We start from the raw sequence: 22,846 nt of genomic DNA, 5'->3' as shown, positions 1-22,846 counted from the left end.
ACGTGTAGCAGAAGGGCTTAAAGGTCACCAGTGAGACCAGGGCCCCTTGGTTCTCAGTGCTGTGCAGACATGTCGGAAGCAAACAGCTCACAACCTGTAAGAGAGAGGCAGATAAAAGATAGCTGGACAAAGAGGCACAAAAAAGGGAAGTGGCTCGTCCAAGGTCACCCGCGGATCGGTGGCTGTGCTGGGCTGAACCATCTGCAGTAGATCAGATCTCCTGGATCCTGTTCCCCTGTTTGATCCCCACGCTCATCTTGTCTCCATTCACAGTTTGTGAGTGTTCAGACAGGTCTGATCATCCCCCAGCTGTGTCCACAGGAGGGGATAATCCTTCACCTCTGCTGATTTTAATGTGGCAGAGGCAAAATCCAGTGTTAGACCACAGGTTCTGACCCAGCTCCTGCCTGCTTCCCACAGCCCTGGCCATGGATGTCTTTCCTGGCTTTGCCTGAGATAGAGCAACAAGGGAAACCTTTCATTGTGCACCTAAAGCCTTGGAGACAATCAGTTGGTTCATATGCATTTCTAAAATCTAACAGACATAAAAAACCCCCAAACCACCAAAAAGACTTTTTCACTGCAAAAAGGATCTAAATTCTGCAACTGCCCTGGGGCGTGTGGGGCACTCTAATTTAACATCAAGGCACTTAAGATGTAATGGTGCTGTGAGTTTGCCAGACAGACAGATTCTTCCAGGAAAAACAGGGTACAAAAGACCCCTATTCTATAACTGTGTCAGTATGTAATCTTAGGACCTAGACTTAACGTTTTTTCATCTAAAGAAAAAGATGGGAGAAAATACCCTTTTTCAAAAGGAATACTTCTAGGCCTTCAGCAATGCAGGGACAGAGTAGCAAAATCACAGTCCTGTTTTCCTTGCAGATCGTCTCTAATAGCTCCTGGTATTGAGAGTATTGTGGTTTGCTAGCACTAAAATGTAAAGTTATTTTGAGCATGAAAGCCTGGACGTCATCCTATTTAAAAAAACGTTAAAGAAGGAGAGGAATGTTTACAGCACATTAAAACCTGTGTGACAACTTAGCAAGAACTATTTTAACAATCCTCTTATTCCCTTTCCTGTTAAGCACCATAAAATGAGAATGCAGTGTCAGTAATAAATAATATTGGCATGGAGGGATGGCTCACCGTGCTCCTGGAGTCAGGCTGGGTCAGCTCAGCCCCAGCTGCCACCCTGCTCTGGTGGGAACTGGGGCTGGGGCTGGGAGGTGAAGGCAGAGCCTCCTCTCCTCGGCTGACCCCCGGGCAGGAGAAAAGCTTGGGAGTTTCGTGCTTCTTTGCAGGAATTAACTACAACCAGTATTTAGAAAACAGCCTCTGCCACAACTGCCTGCCTGGGCTTTGTGACCCAAACCTAACAAGGATTAAAGCAGAATATTTCTTTATGTAAAAAAAGTTTGCAGTCAGGGGTAGGTCTGCAGTGAATGTTGACAAATACTGAAACTAAATATGAGAAAAGACTTGTTCCAATTTTTTTTTTTATCAGCATTCCATATGTGTTATGTGGAGAGCTAAGATGTGCTGCTACTTCTGTTACATAAGAGGGTTTTTTTCTTTCTTAATAAGAGAAAAGTGCAGTGCAGAATGCATGAGAAGTGAGAAGGAATATCAAGAAAAAGAACTACATGAAAACAAGAAAAGTTACCGAGTGAAAAGCTCTTACTCAGTGTGTTATTTCCATAATTCTATGAGTTCCTAAAGTCTCTTAATGTTTCTGAGGGAAAGCTTCGAAGTGAAAGGAGGAAGGCAAGGTTTTTTTTTCTTTGGTTTAAAGGAAGATCTTGGTTAATTCTATTAGAAGACTTTGGGCTTGTTTTTATTTAAAAACAAAACAAAAATCCCTCTCAAGTTTAGAATTTCTGTATGGAAAAATTCTTCTTCTTTGCCAGAGAGGGAAGTATCTCCTTTTCATTCTGTTTGTTTTGGAGTATCTGTAGTTAAGTGTTTTGTGTTTGTTCTTTATTGAATACATTAGTGGTGCATTAATTCCTCCTTGACAATGCTCGTTTCACTCCTTCCCATCTGACAGACAAACTTGTCCCTTCACATGATTATCCTGCTTTGCTCTCCCAGGGTTTGATTGGTAATTTCCTACCTTGTTTACCTCTGAATGCTTTTTAAAGTGATTTTTGTTCTGGCCCCCACAAAGGAAACAGATGAAAAAAAACCAAAAAAACCCACATTGAATTCTTGCTCCAATTCCAATCTGTTTGCTTTGGTTTTCCTTTTTAGATTATTGTTTGGCTTCAATTTGTTTGTTTCTCCTTTAAACGGGCTTGAGATTACTCAAGGGTTCCTTGTTCAGCAGGTCAAAGGGTAATTTGGAGACTTTGAAACCGTCTCCCTTTTTATCACCACGTTTCGTTCTGCCGGAGTCCAAAGGATTTTCAGGACGATAGCTCGATAGCTCGTGGAGGAAGGCTCCATCTAAGGAAAACATGAGCAGCAGACCTGACTCACTGCAAGAAGCCATGGCAGTTTTTCTTAGATGAAAAACCCCCACTGGTCTAAGTCTAAATCAGAACTTTAATTAATCCTTATCTGTAACTAAAAGATTAAGTTTTTTGGGGATTAAATACATTGAGGGTGATAGGTTTGATAGTCAACTACCAGCCTGGGATGGAGACCCTAAATTTAACTAACTTCAAGTCAGAGAGGTACCCACACACAAAAATATACAGTGTGTGCTATTAAAAAATGTTCTTTAACTGAAAGAATCAATCTGTTCCAGAGTTAATCCCTGCTTTTAAAAGAGGAAGGTCAGTTCCAACAGCTCAGCCACAGCACTGTGGATTTGTAGGACAGCAAAATGAAGCATGGGGTAATGTGGGCTCCTTTACAAAAATCCAGGTGTTGCCGTAAGAACCATTTGTTTCGTGTGTCCCTCAGGTTAATTGAGCTCTGTGTCCTTCCATGGAAAAGACTTGCTGAAAATATGCTATTTCCTACAAACAGAAACAAAGGAAATGGTACAATTAGATCAGCACTGTCACTTTTACTTGTTGAGCCACAAACGTTGTCCCATGTGCTGTGTCTCCTGAGCCGGGCTAGGAACTGGAGCCCAGGCTATTCCAGAGGCCAGGAAGGCTGACAGCTCCTCAGAGGCTGCAGTGCCATTTCAGCCCAGTTGCTAAGGGATGCTGGAGCGAGATGTCGTCTGTGTCTTCTCTTCCAAATGAGCACATTGGCTTGGTCACAGCTCCCCCTCCACAGTTCACAGCCAAAAGTTGACGAGGTCACGTTCACTGAGGACAGCCAGAGCCCGTAAGGAGCTGCACAACTGGCCCATCTGAGAATTAGTTAACCATTTCTCCTTCCCTGGAGGCACCCAAGTGCTCAGTGCCTTCTGCTCGCTAACAAAGGTGAATTATTTGCAATAGGGAATAAGGGTGTTTGTCACCTGGAGGGTTTGGGAGGAAGCTGTGGGGTAAGAGGGCATCTGATCTGGGTCTCATAATCAGCCCCAAATACAAAGAGTAACTCGAATGAATTCAGAACCTGACTCTGGTCAATTTCGAATAAAACTGATGCAACACTAGAACTGTAAGCAGAAAGTTTTATCCATTTAGTTAACAAGATAAAAGAACAGAACAACATTAAGTACGTGTCTGAAAAGCATTTTTTCAACAGGCTCAGAATCTACTCTGTTAAGGCAATAGTTTCTCCAAAACCAAGTCTTGCATCTACATTTCCAGCCAATGTTTGTGAATTTTACTGCAGTATTTATTTGTCTTTTACTTGTCCAATTGTGAATATCCTCGTGCACAAGAAGGGAGACTACCACAAGGAAAATGCATTGAAATACATGTAACAGTCTGTCAAAAATAAAATAAATATATTAAATAGGAAAAAGATATTATTTTTCTTGAGGTCCTCTTGAGTGATTACATCAGTAGGTATTACATGTAAATCTTAAAAGGACAGAAGTTCATGTGTATAGGGTGGGGGAAGCATAAAAGGTGGGAACTTTTCAACAAGTTCTCTCTCCTACTGCTATTGATAGTCTGCTTCTACTTTATATCTAAATCTTTTTATCCATTTTAAAATCAAGCTAATATAGTTGTCCTAGCTAGGAAGAGTAAAGTCTGCATAAGTTATGCACTTCAATAGGACTGCTCAACTGAGTAAAGTTCAGGTTTATTTACAGGATTAAGATATTGTTACAAATCCTTCTTTAGTTTTAGGCACCAGAGAGTAGATTTTGGGGCAAAAGCTGTGGAGGGAAAGTGGAGAAAATAATTGCAACAAAATTCCTCTTTCAAAAAAGAAATTAACAAAATTAAGATATCTGATGATTTCCATTAGGATGTAATAGAAATTAGGTCAACAGGACTAAAAATCTGTTAACTAAAGTGATCAAGTGGACTGAAATGGGTTATAGATACAAGGAACTTTTATACACCCTCCTTTTCTCCCAAATATTCCACTGAAATATTACTGCTTTTAATTATCCTGCTGCCTCTCCTTGTGAGATCTTTTCTGGTTTGAGAAGTGAAAACAACAGAATATTGTTTCATGCTGCCAAATCCCCTGTTCTTTTTGTGAAATCCTTGCCCTGAGATGTGTGCTGGTTTGTCAGAATCTTTGCATTTACTTTGGACTGAAAAATAAAAAACAACAGCCTCTATTCTACTCAAAGTGTTCTATTCAAGCACAGAAGGAATGTCAGTGAATCTGAATTTAATCTCTAAGTGTGCAATGCTCACAATCTTCTGTGTGTAACCTTCTATTTCCCATTAATTTAAATAGAGCAGGATTGAGTCAATAGCCATAAGTCTTCTGATGTCCTTTTACAGCCATTTCCACATTCTTGTTACTTTACCTTTTTGGAAAATATTTTCATTTAACATGCAGCAGTGTCCTTTAACACCCTGTTTTAGAGCTTCAAATAGACTTTTATCACAGAGGCAGCACTGTGCCCATACATACAGTTATTTTATCTTTGCATTATTTGTTCCCAAGGCTGCAGGTTCTTCAGAAGTGAGATTTAATTTTATGGTGAGTCAGGGGTCAGACTGTGCCTGCACTTACCCTTCTGATGGCAGGAGTCTTGTGAAACTCAAGTTCATGGATTTTTACAAGATGGAAGCTAATGGAACTAGTTCCAATAAGAAACACAATTTATTCTAAAGACACATTAGCAGCCTTGTGTTATTTAAACAAATAAAAAAGAGTGAGAACAGCTAATGTGTTGGTATGCTCGCTCTTCAAACGATGGGCTCCTAATCAGGACAGCTCTGAAAGAACTCCTGGCAGTTCCCTGGGCTTGTGAAGTGCCGGTGGTGCCTGATGTCCTGAGTCCTGTCAGATTTCAGGAAGACAAAAAATAACCTGTAATTGCTGATAGGTTACACAGTGTGGGAGTTTTCTTTTTGTTTCGTGTAGCTTTTGACACTTTCACACTTTAGTAACACTTGTAATACAAGGAGCTAATTCTTAATTCTGTTGTAAGTAACTGGGAGCTTTGTGAATTAGCTGAGGGTGTTTTTCAGCTGCCTCATTCTCTGCTCAGCCTAAAGACAGAGGCACAAGGTATCTACAGCAGGAGGGCAGTGATTCCTGGGGAGTTTAACCTTGCAGAGCCTGTCCTGTTTCTCTTTGGGAAGGGATGGGTTCCACTGCTGGACAACAGCATTCACACAGCCCTGACTCCTTGTCATGGATGCTTTGGCATATCTACCCATCCCGTTTCCCTGTACACACACCATTCACCGAGATTTTAGCCCTTTGTATATTTCCAACAATAACTTCTATCTTGTTTGTGTATTTCTTCATGTTTGGAGCTTGAGATGGGCTCCCTTCCCCCCAGCTGGAACCCTGAGGGAAGCAAAGCCTGGAGGCTGGGGCAGATTTTGCTCCATGTGAGGTGGCAGGTACTGGCACTTCTGCAGTTTCTTCATACCTGAAACCATAAAAAAAGTATGAGGTTCTCTAATTTTCAGTCCAAATTCTGCTTTTCTGAACCCTTTATGCCTTGTAAACCCCACAGTTAAAATGTACTTTAATATTGTGTATTACACAAAAACTGTACAAATAAATAACCTATAAAAGATACAAGGAATTATTGCCGTACTTGCTTCAGATGAATCCGGGCATTGCTAAGCCAAGTTTCTCCAAGACCTTTTAGAGGTTTTAGCCTAAAAGAACACCTAGAGACCCCAATAAGAGTCTCTCCAGTGCATTTAAAATAGTGACTGTGATGTTCCCTGTTTCTCCTGAGGTCCCCCCCTCTTTCAGCAAGGGCAGCTCAACAGATGTATTTGATGACATTAGCTGTGACCTCCTAGTTGTTTGCTCTATTCACATAATTATTTTACTGTGGGTGTTTCTAAATATAGTAACTGCATGATGTAAGAAGGTGTGTTCGTGGGAACAATGTGGTAGATAATCGAATTTTGCAAATGAGGGTAAATAATATTTGTATAGTAAAGGACATTTCAGTAACTCGTGTGGGGGGCGTGTGCACAGAGAAAAACTACCTGTGTATTTCAGGGATCCGGGCTATACAAAGAGCAAAGCAGCAACCTTTGTTTTCCAGGTGTAACTGATAAGTTGTGTAATTTTTGCAATGAGGTTTTCAAAACATATTTTAGAGAAGAAAATGGAGCTAGACAGGGTAGAAGCGAGCGTGTGCATCCAGCGGTTCTCTGCTGGTACAGAGAGCATCCCCTGGTACCTTGAGCCCGCAGTCCTGGCCGGGATGGACAGAGACGGGCAGGGATGGCCCCCGGCGAATCGCGGGGTGCGAGCGAGCATCCACCCAAAAAACCGGTCACAAACCATCCAGCACCATAACTCCCACATTAATTATTTCCAAGCGTAACCCAAGGAATCGCGGGGCACGACTCCCTTCCAATTCATTCAGACTCCTGCGAACTGCAAGCCCATCTCCGGGCGCCTCCATCCCGCGGGGCGGGGGGCGGGCGGTGCTCCGGGCCGGAGGCACCCGGGAGGCTGCGGGGCGGCGGCGGGGCCGGTTCGAAGAGGGCGCCGGCGGCGGCGCGGGGTGACGCGGGCATCATGTGAGCGGCCCCGCTCGCTCCCAGCGTGCAGTGTGGGCCCGCTCGCCCCACCCCGCGCTCCGCCGCCGCGGAGCCGCTCAATAGGGGAAGGGAGAAAAAAAAAAAAAAAAAAAAAAAAAAAAAAAAAAAAAAAGGAGAGGGGGGGGGGGGGGGAAAAGAGAAAAAAAAAAATGCTGGAGAGAGCTGGAAAAATAAGACGGGGAAAAATCCGCCCGTGAGGGGACAGGTTCTGCTCGTGGCACAGAGCAAACGGGCTTGCCTTTTTTTTTTTTTTTGCCTTTTTTTTTTTTTCCAAATTATATTTTGTATTTTCTTCTCGCCGAGAGGATTCAGCCGCCTGGAAAGCGCATGTGAAAAGAGCAGCAGCAAGGAGAGGGGAGGAAAAAAAAAAAAGGGGGGGTTTGGCTTGGACCCCCCCGCCCCAGTGCGGGAGGAAGGACCCGCGGCGGCCGGAGGGCGAGGAGCTGCGGCGGCCGGCGAGGGAAGGGACCGGGGCTGCGTGACCCCCGCGGCGCGGGGGGAGAGGCGAGGAAGAGACGTTTCCCGATCCTCCCCGCCGAGGATTTGGGGAGGTTTCCGCGCCTGGAGCCCGTGCCTTTGGATCTAAAGAGGATTATTATTTTTTGGGGGTGGCACTGAAGCTGGATTTGTTCCTGTGCGTGCGGCGCGGGGGGGGGCATTTCTGCTGCCTCTAGAGGAGCCGGCGGCCCGGCCGGGGCGCGGAGATCCCCGCGGATCGCTCCGCACCCCCCGGGAAAGGTGCGCCGAGGGGATCGGCGGGGGGCGGGGGAGGAGAGGCAGCTGCAGCTGCCGGGGAGGAGGCCCGGCGGAGCGGCAGCAAAGTCATCGCTATCGGCCCCCCCTCGGCTGGCTTCGGGCTCGGCGCTCTCCATGTCTCTGGCTCTGGGCAGCGGCCGCCACAGCAGCGAGTAGGGGGGGAGGAGGAGGAGGAGGAGGAGGAGGAAGAAGAAGGGAGCCCGGCAGTGCCTCCCTCCCTCCCTCCCTCCCCCCGGCAGCCCCGGCCGCCTCCCGTCCCCTCGCCCCGCGTCCCTGCCTTCCCCTCCCCAAGATGGGCTGTTTAGGGAACAGCAAGACGGAGGATCAGCGCAACGAGGAGAAGGCGCAGCGGGAGGCCAACAAGAAGATCGAGAAGCAGCTGCAGAAGGACAAGCAGGTCTATAGGGCCACGCACCGGCTCCTCCTGCTGGGTAAGGGGTCGCGGGCCGTCCCCTCCCCGCCGGGGCAGCGGCCCCAGCCCGGGCACGGCGAGGCCGGGGGAGAGAGGTGGGGCCGGTGGGGGGGGGGGGGGGGACGGAGCCGCAGGGCCCACCCGGGGCCGCGGGGATCCGCTATAGCAGCGCCCGGGGCGGCGGGGCCGGGGCCGCCGCGGGGACCGGCGCGGTGCGGGGGAGCGGCGGGGAGGGCTCGGGCAGCGCCCGGGGCGCCGCGGGAGGGGCCGGGGCAGGTACGGAGCGGCGGCGCGGGGCCGCTCTCCGCCCGGGGCGGCAGCGGGCCTCGGGCGGGCGTGGGGAGGGGGCCGGCGATGCCGCGGCGAGGGGCCCGCGGGGAGCCGGGCAGATAAACAGGGCAGGGCAGTGACAGCGGCCGCGGGCGAGCGGCGCGGCCAGCGCGGGAGGGCCGGACACCGCTCCCCGCGCCGGGGCCGGGGTGCCGAGGGACGTGCGGCCAGGCCGGGGAGAGGAGGAAGAGGAAGGGAGGAAGTCGGGGAATCGTTTGGGGGAAACGGAGGGAGGATGTCGGTCCCGGAGGGAAGCGCGGCCGCGGTGGGGCCGCGGAGCAGCGCAGGGCCGGCGGGCACGGCCCCGGCCCCGGCGGGCTCGGCACCCTCCGCTGTCGCACCAGGAATTGAGGTACCGCGCGTCGGAGCGCTGGCACAGCCGGGCTCCAGGTGCTGCTCCGGCGGCTCCTTGGGGTTACCTGCTCGTGTTTTTCAGGAGAGACGTTTACAAACGTGGGCTGTGGCTTTCAGGGAAGGGAAAGGTCCAAATATCGATATGGGAGAGGACAAGCGAATGTTTGTCAGGCTCGTTATTTCAGAGTGTTTTGAGGTAGTGTTTTAGGATCGGATGCAGTTACGAGCCGTGGGTTGTTTTGGTCACGCCGAGGGACTGCCTGTGCACGTTCTGCAGGGCTGAAGCGTGGAGCACAGGCTAGGCCTCGCCGAGCTGACTCAGTTTTGGGGGGAAATACCCTAATGGAAGGAGGGGGAAAAAAGAAAAAAAGAATTTTTGAAGGTGGTGAATTTGGAAGCGTACTATCGCCGGTAAAATCTTTCAAATACTCATTTGAAGAGAGAGACTCAATATAAATGGAGAGTGACTGAGGCTACAGCAGCACCTGCAGCACTGAGGAGCCTGCCAGGGCTTCAGCAGAAATCTTTTAACAGGATAATTTGGACTTCAGCTCTTGGGAAATGTCTTGGACTTCCAGATTTCAGGCTGAACATTACGTAGATACATAGAAACTATTTGTCATCAGATGAGTTGCTTTCGTAAGAGGCAAAATTTCAGCAAACAGAAACATGATGGGCTTGCCTGGGTTTTCTTTCTGTTTTCTTTAGTTTTGGTGGCTGAAAAATAGTTTAGATACTTGCAAATAAAAATTTGCGTGTGTTTAGCGATGGCAGTAAAGTCATCTGTGAGTGTGTTTGAAGTGATAGTTCAGCTGTTACAGTTTCTGTCATGAATTGTGGATAGTCTGTAACTCAGACTCTCTGGCAGAAAATATAAACGCTCACCTCCCTATTATTATGTTATGTTTCCTCTGTAAGACACATGAAATAAGAAGCCAGGCACTTGGAAAGTGTTCTTAATCTTTTCAAATCATATTCAAATAACAACAAAGGAGAGCTGCTGAATATTCTAGTGGGTTTATGCTGCTGCTCGTAGGCCCCATTGCTGTACACGTGCTTGCCCCGCTGCCACGAGCAGCCTCGCTGAAATTAATGGAACTCTCCTTGGTGGTGAAGTTAAACGTGTGTGTGTAATTGTTGTTGAGAATATGGCCTTAACAAGCAGCCAAATATAGAGCTAGACTTATGGAGAAACGTAGATGTTATACATCATTTTGGTTCACTGGTGTTGTATCCGATCCAGAGAACCCAGGTGTGTCAATATCAAACCGAATGTGTTTATAGCAAATGCAACAACTGTCCAGCCTCTTTCTTGGACCAAGTGAAGTAAAGATTTTGGCTCCCAATGCTTATAAATATAAAATGTGATTTAGAGTCACAGCTGAAATTTAGTTGTTATTAATTTTTAAGTGGACATATGACTATAGCAGATACTGCCTTCGTGAATAATTCTTAGTTGTGAAGGTGATCCAGTCTGTTTTATCCCAAGATACTAATTCTTGATTGGTTTAGCCCCCTGTGTTTATTGCGTGATCGGACAGAGGGTGTATGGTATAAAATAGCAGCTTAGTGAAGAAGTGGCGTGTGCATAAAGAGTTGTAGATAAAAACTGCTCTCTGAATGCTTACAGAACAGCAGTGAGCAAGGAGAGGGAAAAGGAGTAAGGCGCTGGGATTAAAGTGGCAAAACATGCAACCAGGTTTTATGGAGAGCAGAAGAGGACTTTTGGGAGTTCATGAGGGAGAAGGAAAGGAAGGGAGAAAGCAGAGGGGGAAAGCATTTGTGAGAAAACGAACCTTGAAATGTAACTGCTAAAATACAGTTTTGAACATGAGGCTCAAAATGGAGGCTTGTGCTGTCAGTGTGTGCGAGCAGAGAGGCCTGACATCCTATAAATACAAACTGTACCTCCCTGCCCGTTCTGCCACAGACATACAGTTCCTGTGGGTGAGACACAGGCTGGGGAGGGGAATAAACCAGTAGCCAGGAGATGCTAAGGGGAATCTTTCTAAATTTTGCCACGTTACGATACTACTCCTGCAAAAATATGTTTGCTTTATATAGAAAGCTGCCGATCTGGCAGCGTGGAACAGCTCAATTAAATGCTGCTGTTGGAGTTGTTCAGCGTGCATGGAAAAACGGGTACTATGGGCAGATGGGCTGCCCTGTGCACTGGCATCCGAGCAGCACAGCAGAAATAGCATCCATCTACTTATGGAAACTGGAGTAAAGTGGAGTGGGGTTTTTGCACTGCAGGTACAGGAGGGGAGCAGGGGAGAGCTGCGGGGGAGCTCTTTGGAGCAGGCAGCCACAAAAGGTGGTCTCTGCCTCTCCTCGTGCGTAGGGTTGATTTTGGAACATGTAGGGAGGGTGGGAGGCTGCTTACAAGACACAAATAAGAGGAGGTTTTTTGTAGCTTTGTGGGTGGAGGCTTAAAGGGATGCCTTCCTTTTTCAAATGTGAGTATCTACATATTTTATTCCTTGTGATTTAAGTTACGGAGTTTGACTGGGTGATGATGAACTGCAGCCAAACTTAGAGTTCTTTAAGGATATAAGAGAATTTCTTTGGTTTAACAGGGACTTCAGTCAGTCTTTCCCTCTGTCAGATAGTAGTGACAAGGCAGCCGGGTTGTGATGTTCCTTGTTGTCTTCTCTGTAAAATGTTGAAGTTGTCCATTTTCTTTCCAAATACTGCAGTCTGCTTTTAACATTGACACTGGAAAAATGGACAGTGAAGTGATCCAAGATGCAGATCTGACACATGACTTGAGCTGGGCATTTATTTTTAGCTACAACTGAAGTTTCCAGTGGCAATTATTTCTTTCACTTTTCACTCTTGCACTGAAAACCCAACTTTCTCGATTTTACCCCGAAGAAAAAAATTCTAGTGTGTGCCTTAATCACTTATGCTTCCTTCTGAAATTGACTTACTTTCATTTTCTAGGTGCTGGTGAATCCGGTAAAAGCACAATAGTCAAGCAGATGAGGATCCTGCACGTGAATGGATTTAATGCTGAGTAAGTGCATTTGCTTTTTCACTTTACATTGTACCTTCCTCCCTTGTGCTGCAGTCAGTGCTCCTGGTTTATATCTTGTGTGTTTTCCTCCTGCTGCTGTTTCACTGTCTCTAGAATTTGGATGTGTATTTTTAGATGAGATTAATAGACATTAACCTGAGGAGGTCAGGCACCAATCATAAGTAAGATCTAGCAGTATAAAATTATTTATATCAAGGCAGAGCTGATTTGATTAAGTTTGGAGTTTTGTGGGTTTGTTAAATGCAGTTTCTTTCACAACATGGCTGACACTGATTTACCTCAGCTATAGCACATTGGTTCATATTGCTGTAAACATGCCTTGTGTCAGTGTACAAAATGAGCACAATTTTCTTTATTTGGAGTAAGTAAGGCTTTATTTTCTGTGTCCTCACAGAATGAAATTGTACTCTGAATTTTGGGGATTTTGTTGTGTTTGTTTGCTCAGATGTTTGTGTTAAATTATCTTTCTAAAAGCTTTTATTTTTTGCATCTAATAATCTGTTATTTGGCAGTTGTGAAGAGGAGAATGCATTAAGATAGGGAAAACTAATACCTTCTTGTTCATCTGAGAAAGATTTGTTTGCTAACTTTTTGACTAACTTTGCTAGAGGGTAGGAAGAGATTCTTCCACATGTTAATTTATGCTTGCAGTTGTTAGTATGTATACCAAAAGCTGCTAAATTAATACTAACTGAATCAAAGTGTTGAAATTTCAAAGCTTATTTTCTGGTCTTTTCTTTTTTTTTTTTTTTTTTTTGATTGTATTATTGATTTTGTCATGCTTGTTTTCAAACATAACAATTTTGTACTGCTATCCTTTAGCTTTTAGTGGTATCATCTATTTTGTGAGTCCTCCATTTTTGGGAAGGTTAAGCTTTTATTAGTCTTCCAGTAGTTAATTCTTTAATAAGAATATCTGAGCTGAAAGTTTAGCCAAGGAGTCTGGACAGTACTTCTTCCTAATCAGCAAATGATAGCTCAGATAAGGTACACAGTCTTTTGGATGAAAGTTCAGACTGATTCATAAGAAATACTTTATGTGCTACATGCTTTTAGCTCCTCTTTATAAGGAATATTTTCTATTTCCAAAACAACTTTTTCATAAGTGCCTAGTGCTGCATCCTGTTACTGCTGAGCTGTCTCTTGTCGTTTGGGCTGCTGCAGAGACCTCTTGAAAGACTTGTGTGACTTAAAAGACTTGCATGAGTTGACTTGGTTGAGTAGGTCTCAGTATTGGGTGCTGAGTAAAAAGTTCATAAATGAAAGTGGAAGTGGATCCCTGGTACCTTTGAAAGTGTCAATCCATTTAAGCAACAGGGTTTTTCTAAGTTTTTAAGCACTTGGATGCTCTTAAAGGGTAACAGTGCTGTGTAATGGATGGTGTGTGATGTGGGAAGGTAACCTCAACCCTGCAAGCTGCACACCCAAATCTGTGTGGAGCTGGAGCCCAGAGACTTGTGCAGAGCTGCTGAGGACTGGGTCACACTGGGATGTGCCGCAGCAGGGGCTTCCTGCAGCGTCTCCCTTTGCGTTGTAGGTTTGGGCAGAGCTGAGCCTGCAGCTGGAGTCTGGGACAACATGGCAAATTTGGCCTGAGGAGGCTCTGCTGGCTTCTGCCTTGTCAGAGCAGGGGATTTGAATTACGGGGCAGCCCCGAGCCAGCACAGCCCTGCTGCCAGTCACGGGGCACGGCCCGGCCACGCGCGGTGGCACGGGAGCTGCCCGGGGCTCTGGGCTGTCCACCCAAGGCATTTTGTCCCTTGTGCTTGTCCTTTGGTGGGTAATACCTGTTGGAGCACTGAGGTGCATAAAAATCCAATGCAGAAGCGTGGTATATTTAAAGTGTACAGGGAGTAAGTTAAAACACATCATTTTTAGGGTTCTGCTGCCAAAAATAATCAGTAGATCATAACATGCACTTTACAGCGGGGAAAAGGCTGTTTTTCAGTGTTTTGAAATTCTTGCAAGTTACACATCTGTCCTTAAATAACTTGCATTTTCTTCCAAATAACTAACTGCTCTCTGTGTTGTCTCTCTTTCCATTACCCTTTTTGCCTGATTCATTCCCCTTCTGCCCTGCTTACCTTGTGGAAGAATGCTGTGGGATTCAGCTAATGAGAGAAATAGCATGGAGGTTTTTTTGGAAGGGTAGGAAGAGCAAAGCATTGCTTCTCATCACGTCCTGATCAGTTGCTCTGGAACATAAACATCTTTGCATAAAACACACATAAACCACAGCTGATGTGATGAATAGCAGGAGAGAGGTGGTGAAAATAGTAATATTCTGAGATGATAAATTTTCTTTATTTTAGTGTACTTGTACATAACTAGATTTGAATTATTTCTGTTGGTGCAGCTTATTCTTGTGCTTTGAAAACAATCCAGTCTAAAGTCCTGTCTTAGAATTGTTTGCCTTGATTTGGTTGCACTTTGGCAATGGATATTTGAAGCAGAAAGAGGTTACCTGTTAGGAAAAATGTCTAATGCTGTGAACAAAGGAATCAAAAGTTTTTATTATTTAGTGTTACTCTTCTTTCTGGCGACTAAACAGGCTATCCAATGCTAGAAATGGTGGCCTACTTCAGTGAGCGTGAGGGGATTTTATTTGGTTTGGTTTTAGGATTCTGCCCCTAAATAGTTGAAGTTGTCGTGTGCCTTTAGGTGAATTGTTGTAGCATTTTGCAAGGTGAAATCTGTGTAGTTCTACGGAACTAGAATTTCCTCTGGGACTCCAATTCTCAATCCCTTTAGCTAATTAATTATTTGAGGAACCGTAAGGAATCAAGTGCTGCAGGTAATTAATGTGCTGAATAGCTAAAGCTAAGATTAATGTGATGGTAGTTAAAGTTGTAGGCAAGTTAACTACAGTAAAGACTATTTTTTTTCAATGTGCCATTTATAATCCTTAGTTGAATTAGAGACAGAAATATATTTTTTTCTGTTGCTGTAGTGCAGTGGTGTGTGGGATGTAAGAGTGCTGTGGCATTGGGAAGGGGAGTAGTGTATTGGAGAAGCAAGGCATGTTCTACAGCACAGGTTTTTCTGCATGGAGTTTTTCTGGAAGGACTTAGCCCACTTTCAGCTCTTGCAGAATGGTGTCAGGTGGCCGTGCTGTCGTTTGACATCTTCCTGCAGCAACTCCATGAAAAATGGGAGTGTGGCCTCCCCACAGGATTTTTCCAGTGTTCCTGGTTCCATGGAAGAGCTGCCTTCTAAGCGTAATGAAGAAGCCGTATCAACCAAATTTCCTACTCTTTGCATTACTGCCAACAACAGAGGCCCTTTTGATGTAGAAAGGGGTTTAAATTTGGCTTTTAATAGCAGGAAGCCTGCGACTTCCCTTCCTTTCCTTCCCTCCCTCCTCAGCACTTCAACTGTCTTTTCATGAGGCAGTTCCAGAGAAGTAGGTATCTGCAAACAGCATTTTGTGAGCATCCACTGATAAGGTGGAGCCAAAACCTTCTCTTTTTGACTGTGCAGAAGTTTAGATGGCAATCTTTCTGAGGATGAAAAATGGGAAAGGGAGGATAGGAGGAGTTAAGGAATATAGTTGGAAGAATTAAATGGGTAGCTCAGGTTGAAGAGGAAAAGAAAAACAGCTCCTTTTTGTGCTGTCCAGAGGCTGGGGTTCTTTGCTTCTAAAAACACATGGCCTTTCACTTACTCCTGATTTCTTTAAGTCAGCTTTCCCCTCAGTGATCACTGGCTTTGGCTGACAGACTCTAAGGAGAGGGTCATTGTCATGCACAATTTTAGAAAGCGGGGAATAATTGGCACGGGCAAGAGACAATTTTGAAGTGTCATGGGAAAAACTGGGACAAGCAGAAATATTTAAATAGAAATAAATGGTTGAAATGTGACTTACGAAATCCACTACAGAGATTGACAAATAAGGGGAATATGTCGTTGTGATTATTAAGTTTGTACAGTGTTTAAGATTCAGGAAGCCTTAAGCTTACAGGAAATTTCAGGTAATGCTTTTCAGCCTCAGTTTCCCAAATGATGTAAAATGTTGACACTTTCTTGAACTAGTATGTTGAAGTGCTGAATAGGAGTTTGTGTATTTATTAAATCTGGTAGTTTTGATGGCATAAGCAGAGCTGAATAGCTTTGTTTTCAAGACTTAAATGACAAATACATTTGCATTTCTCTTGTACTTTTAAAAATTATTTTCTCTCCATGAGAAAGCTAAGAAATCCAAGTCACTCTCCTAAAGATTTCGAACATTTTCTCTCTTCTCCAGGATTTAGGAGTTTGTGAGTAAAGAAAAGTAGTCATTGAGGATTTCTGATCTTCTCTGAATACATCCATTGCCACCATTGTGTCACATAAAGCAGTAAATAATATAATCTAATCACTTTAGTCAGTGTCAGTTTCTCTTGTAAGTGAAACAACTTCTGGTTCAGTAACTTTATTTCTCAGTTGTCTGATACTGTGGGGTTTTTTTCCAACTTTTGACTTTTTAGCCATGTGATCTTATGGAAGAGAAGCTAATACTATGAGCAAGGGAAAAGTATAATATTTATAATTAAGTTCTTCCAAAATAATGAATTCCCTCCTAATGGCTAATCTTAGCTTGTGTACACAATTACGATTGCCGTGTTTTTATAGTTCCTTTACATTTGTGCACCAATCCCATGTTTTCAGAATGGTCAGTTCCTTGCCAAGAAACAAACTTTTATTTTGTTTTACTTGACTGGCAACAAAAGTAAGTTTCTCCTGGTGTTTTTGAGTAAAATTGAAAATTGGAGTGGGGGAGGCTTGGGGTGTGTGCTTCCCCTCGCCCCCGTTCGTTCTTTCTCTGCATCACAGTGTCTGTCAAGAGGCTTCTGCAGCTTTGAGGCACAAACTTTTGGGTTTTTTTCTCAGCCCCTGCTCGAGGGCACCAGTGAGGTGCTGGAAAATTTGTGTACACACGTCTGTTCAATTCCATCTGGACAGCTGGTTGTGGTGTCGGATCAAAACCTGTGCTGCAGCACATAAAGTGGAGGTGTGGGCAAAGAGGGGAGCAGGATTTCTGTTTCACTCAGTTTTAAGTCTTGTCCTGAGAGCTGACACAGTTGTGCAGATGAAATTTGTCAAGAGACAAAGACATCCCAACAGCTAATAAATACTATGAAAAAGAGTTGACTACTGCATATAATTTGCAAAAGTTTATGCAAAATGTTTATACAAGTGCAATATAACTTTCTTCAACTTGAAAGAAACAGGAGGTAATACCTGGTGATGTTAAACCACCTATGCAACCAAGCAATTTCTTAATTGTTAGCATGTTTAAGAGAGTTTCTATGTGCTTGAAATTATCTTTCCTTTGAAAATACTTTTATTTTTACAAGGGCGAAAATTCTTTTCTATGACAGAGTAAAAGTGACCTTAGTGAAGCAGCATTAATATTTTTTTACGCATAACAAAAAAGGAAAAAACCTTCCGAGTCTGGGTTAGATTTTTATTCAAGTTTCTTACGGGATCTTGCCTGAAGATATGAGACGTTGTCCATTAAGAACTCGGACAAATGCTTTGCAATTTAGATCTGCTACTCAAGTGTGATTTTTAAATGCTGTAAAATGAGTTTTCAGAAAATTTTGATTGTTTATATACATACACTGGGCCTCGTTTGAGAAGGATTGTTAACATACTGAAAATTCTAATAGTCACTGGAATAATTCCTTCGTCTTTCTTAGAGGCCTTCTGAAATCAAGCCATTAAAATATTTCCACGTGCAGGTGAAGTGAATTTTTTTTTCAGACTGAAAAATCATGTTATTTAGGTTCCTGAAATATTACAGAAAAGTAGTGCATGAAGGAATCTAAAAGTTGAAAAAGCTGGCTAGTTTTATCTGCTTTTAGGTGCTCATGGTAGGCTCAGGTTAACCATCAGTGGAGAGATGACAGCACAGTGTTCAAAGAAAGCACTGACTTTCATTTTTACATTGTGCTTTGTTTTCAGGTAGGTAAAAGAAGGAAAGGGTGAATTGGACATAATTTCTTTATTTTCATGGGAAGCATGGTATTGCTCAGAGCAGAATGTGTATCTTACCAGCATTTACTGGATGGGAAATGCTGAATTCTCCTAGCAAAGCAGTATTTTAACTACCAATTTTATGTTGTTACATGTTGAGAACTCTCTATCCTCTGAATTACTTTCCTGGCTTGTATCTTGACATTTGTGCTTTCAGTTAAATATTTCAGTTTTCTGAGAAAGAAACCCAGCAACAAAAAAAAAAAGCCCAGTAGTAAACTCATCCCTCAAGCTAAGTTTGCATATGTCGCAGACATGATTTGGCATGTAAAGGGACTGGCCAAAAATATGGCAGCAGTTCTATTTGTTTTGAGGTTTAAATTTCACAAAAGCTTTTTAAGTATGCAGCTATCAACCCAGGAGAAAGCTTTATAGTTGTAGAGAGCTTGGAGAGCAATAACTATGAATAGTGGAATAAGCACGAGTGATGTAATCTGAGAAGCAAAAGAGAGAGACAGAAGAGAGCTTAAGGCTTAACTATGTGGAAAACATTGTGAATGGGTCTGCGAGGGTTTTGACTTTTGATGGTGGATGTGGGATTTTACTCATTAGTTTTGGTAAAATCAAACAAATGTGCAAGTTTCCTTTTATTTCCCCAAACAGAAAATAAACCGTTCAGTGGGTAGCTGAGTGAGTGAAGTCTGGGCTCTGGAACTTGTTCTGTCTCCCAAATCCTTTCTCCCCTGAAGCTCCTCTTTGGGACCTGTGGCTTTCTGAGTGTCTCCTGTTTCCTTCACTCCTTGTTTTTTCTCCCTGATGCAACACTGATCCCTAAATATTCCTGCATCAGCCCACCCTTTATCTTCCTTTTTCTGTTTTTTTTCTGCTACCTGGACAAAGTCAGAATGTGTTCTGGCTGGTGTAGATACACATGATCTCTTCCTGCATTTCCTCATTGGAGTGCTAATTTTGGTCTCCTGCTCAGCCTCTGATTTTAATTTCTGGAAATGCATTTGCAGCAACAACGCTTCTTCAGCTTTGGTTGCAGAATCTGAGATAGAATGAGGTTTAGAAAAGACAGCTAAAGAAAGTCTTCCTCAGTTCATTACAGATTTTTTAAAAAAATATTTTTAGTTTCTACAGTCATGAGTAAAGTGGAAGTGGTGTATTTTTCTCCATTTTCTTATCTTAAGCAAACATCTAGCAGTATAAACCAATGTATCGTGTTCTATTTAACTTGTTATTTAATAAATCACAAACTGTATTAAATACTGCAAAAAAACTTCAGATAACTTCAAAAATACAGCTCTGTGTGGAGAATAATAAATGTATGTCTATATTCCACACTTCCGTGTCCTTTCTGAAAAATTCCCCTGGGTTTTTCAGTTTTTCACTAGCTTTTCTTAATTAGATGGTGCAGAGTGATTACCTTTTCTCTAGCTGGTGCTACAGAATCAGCACTACATGAAGAATTTTCTTCTGCAGTATCTCATGGAATTTCTTATTTCATATTTACATATTTATTTTGAATGGACAGATTGGGCAGTACTCTGATTTTTCCATCAAAAAAATGTTTGTACTGATTTTCCCAGATGGGCACTTAAATTAGTTTATGTATGAACAGAGTGCTCCTTATCATCTTAAACTTATTGCAGTTACCTTTTTGATATTAAAACTATTTGTTCACATTATTGCAAACCCTAAAGATTCCCCTTACTTCATGCTGTAGCTACATTTTATCTCTTGCCAGTCATTCCAGCTGAGAATTATTTTTTTTCAATTTCATTATGTTAAAGCCTTGTGGTTCTGTCCCGTAAGATAAAATTTATTATTAATAAAAGCTGTGCAGGGAAAGTGCCTTTCCCTGCTCTTTCTAGCAATCTGGATATGAGTGGGATTTCTCGTTCCTGTTTCTTAGGTTGTGAGCTCCTGTGTTGTTCTCTTGGGCTGGGGGAGCAGGTTTGGGGGGTTTCAAGGCATTTTTCTGAAAAGTGCAAACACTGCTCTTGTTCCAGTTTTGTGAACATCCTTCCCTGGTGTCTCAGATCAAGGCAAGCAGAGCTGAGGCTTTGAAGTATAATCCAGCAGGCAAAGTTATCTCTATCTTTATTTTTAGTTATATCATGAGTTTGTGTATTAGGGTTGCCCAGGTCCCATCTCTGATGAAGAGCTGAGATACAGAAATTGCTCATCCTAATCTTGGTCATTCAGAGCTCTCAAGTTGAAATGAAAGAATTTCCACTGATGAGGTTTTTTTTTAGTCTGACTTGAATCTTGGTGTTAAAAATAGCATGCCTTACATTTTAACAGTTGAACCTTGAGTTAATAGTAAATCCAAGCATTTAAGATACAGTGCAAGTGTAGCTGCATCAGCTTTTAATAGTTATTTCTACAACTGTACTCTGATGTAAACATGCAGTTAATTAGAATTACTTGTTTACAGCCTGCTTAGAAACAGCAATGCATTGAGGGGCGTTTTTGACAGCTGAGAGGCAGAAACATCCACTTTTTGAAAAATGTAGTAGTGGAATATCTCAATGAGATGTTTTATGTCAAGGTGTTGCTGTTACAGAAGTGCAGGGAAGCTTGTGACCTTCTCTCTGAGCTACCTGTTGCTGGCTGTATTCTCCACAGGGCTATTGAATAAGTCATTGTGTTTAGTTCTCTTTTTAGTTAAGGCACTAGAAAATAATTATCTCTCCCAAGTGCACCCTTGCAGCCTCCCAGGAGTGGTGGGTGAGCTAATGGAGCAGGCAGAGGTGTGCAGGGCTTCCTTCTGGGCTTTGGGCTAGTCCCAGGAGATGCTGCATTTAGCCCTGAATGGCACCTTCAGAGCTTGCTGGGGGATTTATGCTGCCTCCTTCATCACTGGGGTTTAAACACTCCCTTCTTCTCTGGAGGTCTGCATGCATTCACACTCTTTGGGTTCCTTCAAGTTAAGACGTTTTTATTGTTTTGACAGTACAATTATCTATGTAGTATAACTGTTCATATTAATTAGAAAATGTTGCAAGGAAATGGGTGTTTGTGAAGTAAATTTCTTCCTTAAGTTTGTAGTAACAAAGAATGCCTTGCTTCAATCTTGCTTGGTTTTTGATTTTTTTTTTTAATATAGATAAAAATGTGTAGTGGGACACTTAGCACATGAAGCTCAGAGAACTCTGTGTAATGCCTGTTTTAACCCTGATAATTTAAATTAAAATAGGCTAGGTAAACTTGGTTTTAATGTGGCATTACTATGGAAAAATTCACCTAGTTGGTTTCTTGAATTTTAATTTAATTACACAATAGTAACTGGCATAGCTTTGTATATTTTTTGTTGTTGTTTTTAGCAGGTTAAGATTATTTAAGATAAGTATGAAAAATTACAGTTGTAACAACTTTTTTTAATAAGCAAAATATAGAAATCCTAAGGACATAGCCATTTACTGAGATTATTTTATTGAATATCTTCTGAAATTAGAGTACAGTCACAGCACTGTATTCATGGAAAAAAAACTATAAGCACAATGCAAAGCCTAGGAAAATTATTTTTCCTTTAAATGAGAGAGAAAACAGAAAGGGAAAGGGCTCAGTTAAGCTCTTGGGGTTTTCAGGAAAGCTGGGACCACTCAGTCCCAATCTGCCACACCAACCCCGTGCCCATGTGCAGGGCAGGCAGAGCAGCACTTGCTCCTCTTCCAGGTGTTTGACAAAACAGTTGCAGAGCTCAGTGTCAGTAAAAAAAAAATAAGTTTCCTAGTACTTTGTCTCAATGTCTTTGCAGCAAGCTTGTTACACAGCTTTCTGGAAGATTTGCTTTGATGGTTGTGTAGGGGTTTTTTGTTATTAAATTTCTACGTTGTGGGAAGCTACTGGATTTTCAGTTCTGGGTTTTGATGCACTCTAAAATAGATGCCTGGAAATTGGAGTGCAACCTTTTAATTTTGCCGTGTCAAAATGATTAATGTCGTTTCGAAGTAGTTACTCATAGGAACACATTCTGCTTATGCTGAACATTGGAGATAAAAATATGCTCCGTAACTTACACATAGGGCACTTGGAAATCTGAAATGTAACTATTTTGCCTGTTAGTTTTTTCAACTGGAACTGTGTCACTCTTAATTTCCCCTAACTCTTGGGAGCTTGGGATGCTCCGTGCTGCCTCTGTGTTTTGCTTTCACATAATTGGACAGTCTTCACTTTATGTAATTGTATCTTATGCAATCAAATGTTTACTTTCCTTATGTTTATCAGCAAAGAACTTGGGAACGTTCTGTTACCTAAGTATCTCTTTGACACTGTAAAATAAGGGACAAGAAATGAGTGAAAAAGATTGAGTTTATTAAAACATTTCTGTATTCCGTGTAATCACAGGGAGTTGGAAAAAGCACTTTGAAATCATGTAGGCAGCATAATGTCTGACTTTTTCCTCACAGTTTTATTCATGCTGAATACATTTTTTAATGTATTTTTTTCTCAACCTAAGCCTCTGTTTTCTTAACTGAAATTCATAGGTTCCATTCTGATAATAATATCAGACAATAAGAAAACAGGATTTTTTTTTCTACTTAATTTTTTTTAATTGAATGCGGAAGGTAAAGTTATACATACTTAGGTAGAGAAAGTAGAAATATTCTATATATATTATTCCTTACCCAAAGAAAGTATGTTTCCATCCTGGATAATGCTGCAAACAGAAAAGGAAGTTTGGTGTCTGTTAGAAGGGCAAATACTGGGATCATCTCTGTGTGATTCTGTGATATTGTTATGGAAATAAATAGAATATGGATATTTTCAATGAACAATGAAGAAAAATCCCAGAGGATATCCTGTGAGAAACTATGGGAAACACCAATTTATATAACTTATTTATAATTATTACTGGGAGGAGTGATCTGATAAGTTGTACTTCAGGAATTTGTTTTAATGCGGCTGAACGTGAGAGAGTCC

General features: G+C 42.7%; 1 protein-coding gene across 3 annotated transcripts in view; it reads left to right on the top strand.

The window, feature by feature from the left end:
• Positions 1 to 22,846, top strand: part of GNAS (GNAS complex locus) — a 130,638-nt gene that overhangs the window by 38,954 nt on the left and 68,838 nt on the right. The window contains exons 1-2 of one of the 3 annotated variants that reach the window (XM_038159403.1): positions 7,253 to 8,251; positions 11,863 to 11,935. In XM_038159403.1, the coding sequence (XP_038015331.1) occupies positions 8,113 to 8,251; positions 11,863 to 11,935 (212 nt within the window). In that variant the 5' untranslated portion in view covers positions 7,253 to 8,112. Of the gene's footprint in view, positions 1 to 7,252; positions 8,252 to 8,583; positions 8,915 to 11,862; positions 11,936 to 22,846 lie in introns of those variants that run through there. The other 2 variants (XM_038159404.1, XM_038159402.1) reach the window with 2 other exon arrangements.

This window comes from Motacilla alba, chromosome 20 (assembly GCF_015832195.1).
Source record: "Motacilla alba alba isolate MOTALB_02 chromosome 20, Motacilla_alba_V1.0_pri, whole genome shotgun sequence".
NCBI classification, from domain to species: Eukaryota; Metazoa; Chordata; class Aves; order Passeriformes; family Motacillidae; genus Motacilla; species Motacilla alba.
Note: the sequence above shows the minus strand (reverse complement) of the source record. Positions and strands in the feature narration are given on the sequence as shown.